Source organism: Helianthus annuus, chromosome 1, assembly GCF_002127325.2.
Source record: "Helianthus annuus cultivar XRQ/B chromosome 1, HanXRQr2.0-SUNRISE, whole genome shotgun sequence".
NCBI classification, from domain to species: domain Eukaryota; kingdom Viridiplantae; phylum Streptophyta; class Magnoliopsida; order Asterales; family Asteraceae; genus Helianthus; species Helianthus annuus.
In genome coordinates, this window is record NC_035433.2 from 115,700,545 (window position 1) to 115,704,430 (window position 3,886).

The following is a 3,886-nucleotide window of genomic DNA, read 5'->3' on the forward strand; positions in this document are numbered from 1 at the left end:
ACCGAGCAAACAAAGGTGAGTTCACTACTCTCATTACAAGCATGCATCCGGTGGGGACAATAAAACAGATAAACAAACAAACGGACTTTCATAAACCCATATCCTCGTAGGGGATATGAGGCAGTTTTCATAAATGTTGGATAATACACTCACTTTCTATCACTTAAGTCCCATCATACTACCGAACTAGTTGCTTGTAGGGCAACAGGGTTATTAGTTGATATCGCTATTAGGTTTGGCACCCTCACGACGTACCTAGATAGGATGGGCGTGAACTAATAATTTTAAAATCATGACCAATATTTGATAGAGCATTGGGGAAGGGGGAAAAGGAGCCATCTACAGTATCAAGTTATTATCAACATAACGTAAATCAATACTTGGTAACAAATAGTCAAACAAACTGTGAACTCGCCAGCTTTTTGCTGATACACTTTTCTGCATGCTTGCAGGCCCTTAGGTACTCTGGCATGGAACTTGCTGTCTGGGAAGCTGGAGTGGTCATGGGTCGTGGCAACTGGAATGCTCCTTTGAAGTTTCATTGTTTTAAACATTATCGTTAAAATTATTGAATAAACTATTATGCTTTCGCTGAACATGTTTGGTTTTCTAAACTAATGTTTGAATTATACTATTCTGTTTAATGGAAAGTTCTATTTCACTTATGGTTCAATATGATTAATGGCTAGATCCTGGTACGTCGCACGCCTCACGGGGGTTTCCGCTTGTGGTATTTTTGGGGGTGTGACACTTTGGTATCAGAGCCACTGGTTATAGTGAACTAGGTTTTAAAACGTTTACATAAAACTAGACTATAACAAAACAGTATCGAAAACGACCATGACACTCAGCTCCAGATTGCAAGGTTTGTCCTTTGTTTACTTTATGTATTACTTACCTAGTATGAATTAAGAGGAACTGAGATAAGCACCCACAACTTGCATGAAACTACATACTTGACACTATGATGTGACTACATGCGCTGCTTGTTTAAGTGATGTTTGATAGTGTGACAATACAATTTGACTATTAAGATCCCTCGTTTTGTGAAGTCTTTCGTTTTGTTCTTCGAATATGGGGAACCTTCTAGCATGAATTAAGAGGAACTGAGATAAGCATGCAAATTGCATTTTTGTTATAGGTGCACACATAATAATAATGAGGGGTGCATGTGAGTCCCAGTGAGGCTTAATAAGTGTGAAAGGGGTTCAGCTCCATTATGTGATGTAATAGTAGAGTTCCTTAATCTATGGAAGTCATAGAGATGGTTGACTTCTACTCAATCGCAATTCTTATCTTTCCACTCTTCTTATATAGAATCATGAGCTGGCGCGGCAGACGTAACGGTGGATGTGGAGGTGGCCGCGGCGGTGGACGTGGCAACATTGTGATGACTCAAGCAGAGTTGACAGATCTGATTAACACACGTGTGGCTGAGGCTTTGGCAGCTCAGCAAGCTGGTACGATACATACCAGGCAAAGCATAATCCTTAGTCATTTTACTCGATTCTCATTTATGCGCACTTTCTTTTGATTTAGGTCAACATGCGAACCAAAACCAGAACAATCCACCTATGTGTATGTTCAAAATGTTTATGGATTGCAAGCCTCAAACTTTCAGTGGAACTGAAGGTCCTGTGGGACTGCTCCGTTGGTTCGAAAAAGTCGAATCTGTCTTTGCTATGTGTAACTGTCCAGCTGGGGACAGGGTGAAGTTTGCTTCAGGCACCTTGGAGGACGGTGCCTTGACTTGGTGGAATGCTCAGGTGCAGATGCTGGGCATTGAGATGGCAAACGTGACTACTTGGGACGATTTCAAGGAGTTGATTCGAGAAGATTACTGCCCTCGTGACGAAATACAAAAGCTGGAAATCGAGTACTATAACTTGAAGATGGCGGGATCCGAGATCGAGGCTTATATGAAACGGTCTCACGAGCTAGCGAACATATGCCCTAATCTATCCCGACCACCGCACCACAGAATCGAACTCTACATCAAAGGATTGGCACCACAAGTCAAGGGTTTATTTACAGCAGCAAATCTTGACAACCTACCACGGATCATCAGACTGGCTCATAAGATCACTGATCAGGAGGTGGAGCGTGGCTCGCTGCCACCACGTGTTACTGCCACTACTACTACTACCCCCACCACTGACAACAAGCGTAAATGGAATGACGCAGACAAGGCGACTAACTCGAACCAGTCGCAAAAGAAGCTTGACAACAACAACAACAACAACAGCCGCAGTTTCAGTCAGTCATCTTCGGTCAACCAGAATCAGAACAATAGTCAAACTTCGGGATCTTATGCAGGGAAACAACCGAAGTGCAACAAGTGTGGTTTCCACCACTTTGGTTCGTGTAACCGAACATGTCAAAGGTGTGACAAGGTGGGTCACATGGCGAAAGATTGTAGAGCTTCGTATCCAAAGCAGCAGCAGCAATAGCCCCAACATCAGCAGAGGCAGCAACCCCAGCAAAATCGAGGTTATCAAAGGGGATGTTACCAATGTGGCAACGAAGGGCACTTTAAGAAGGATTGCCCACAATTGAATCAGAACGCTAACAACAATAACGATGGAAACAATAATCGCCAGAACAACAACAATAACGCGGGAAACAACCACAATGGGAATAACGGTGGGAATGGTGCTCGTGGGAGAGTGTTTACCATTGGAGCAGGTGATGCAAGGAACGATGGAAACGTTGTGACTGGTACGTTCTCTATCAACTGTATTTTCGCTTCTGTATTATTTGACTCTGGTGCCGACTGGAGTTATGTGTCTTTGGGGTTCAGTCGTTGATTAGGGTTAACTCCAACACCCCTCGAAACCAAACACATAGTGGAATTGGCTGATGGTAAGTCAATTGAAGCCTCACATGTACACTTATGGTGCAAACTCGATCTCTTGGGTCAAGTGTTCGACATTGACCTTCTTCCTGTCACCCTTGGTAGCTTTGATATAGTTTTTGGTATGGATTGGTTGTCAAAGCACCGAGCCTGTGACAACTCGACCTTTTGACTCGTATTTAATGCACGTTGACTTTGACCATTGACCTTGACTATGTAATTGTTTGACTTGTTGACTTGTAACTGTACACGTTATGTGTTAATGAAACGTACTGTGTTATGCATGTATGTGATAACCATTGTAATGTGATACTATGAACACTTAGACTTAGACTACTGATTAAACCACATTAAACCACATAGTGCCCGACGAATCAGAGCTAGATTCGCCAACAACATCTCAACGAAACAGGAGGCCTGTCTCGCCAACCTTATCCCGACGAAACATGTGTTCCGCCGGCCCAAACCAGTTTCGCCAAAGCCCAATTCGGGCCCAGTAGGGTAAGACGCGTATATACACATGCTCAGACCTATGTTCAATACTTTTTGGCAAAATAAGAAACCCTAGGACCCCTCTGAGCATCGGCAGCCCCGTCTCTATTCCGGATCCTCGTTAGTTCATCTCATAATCGGTTAGTGCATGTTTATCGAATCGGTTCCATTGATACTTGATTTTTGTTACGTGTTGTGTACATGCTTGTTAGATTTCTGGAACGAATATGAATAGATAACTATCATGAACTATTGTTATGCTCTTGCTATGATTAACAGTAAATGGTTATAATCTTGGCGAATCGATTAGGATTTAAGCATGATGTATGCTGTTGTTAAACTGAATTGACCGATATATCTAATAAGCGGATGATATTGAATCTAATACGTGATTGTATGTGAACGAGTTTGAGGAAGAGAACCGTGTGTCAAACTCAATAATTATTGTATACTTCTGTGCAATGATTCTGGTTAATTGATGATGTTTAAGTGATGATGTTCGTGTTATATGATTCCTGTATAATTGATGATGATGATGAC

The 3,886-nt window shown here is 42.3% G+C and overlaps 1 protein-coding gene across 1 annotated transcript; it reads left to right on the top strand.

Annotated features, from left to right (window-relative positions):
• Nucleotides 1-1,249: 1,249 nt before the first annotated feature.
• On the top strand, nucleotides 1,250-2,450 carry LOC110928650. Its single transcript, XM_022171673.1, has 2 exons — nucleotides 1,250-1,460; nucleotides 1,540-2,450. The coding sequence occupies exons 1-2, from the start codon at nucleotides 1,250-1,252 to the stop codon at nucleotides 2,448-2,450; spliced, it is 1,122 nt and encodes a 373-aa protein (XP_022027365.1).
• The last annotated feature ends 1,436 nt before the right edge of the window (nucleotides 2,451-3,886 follow it).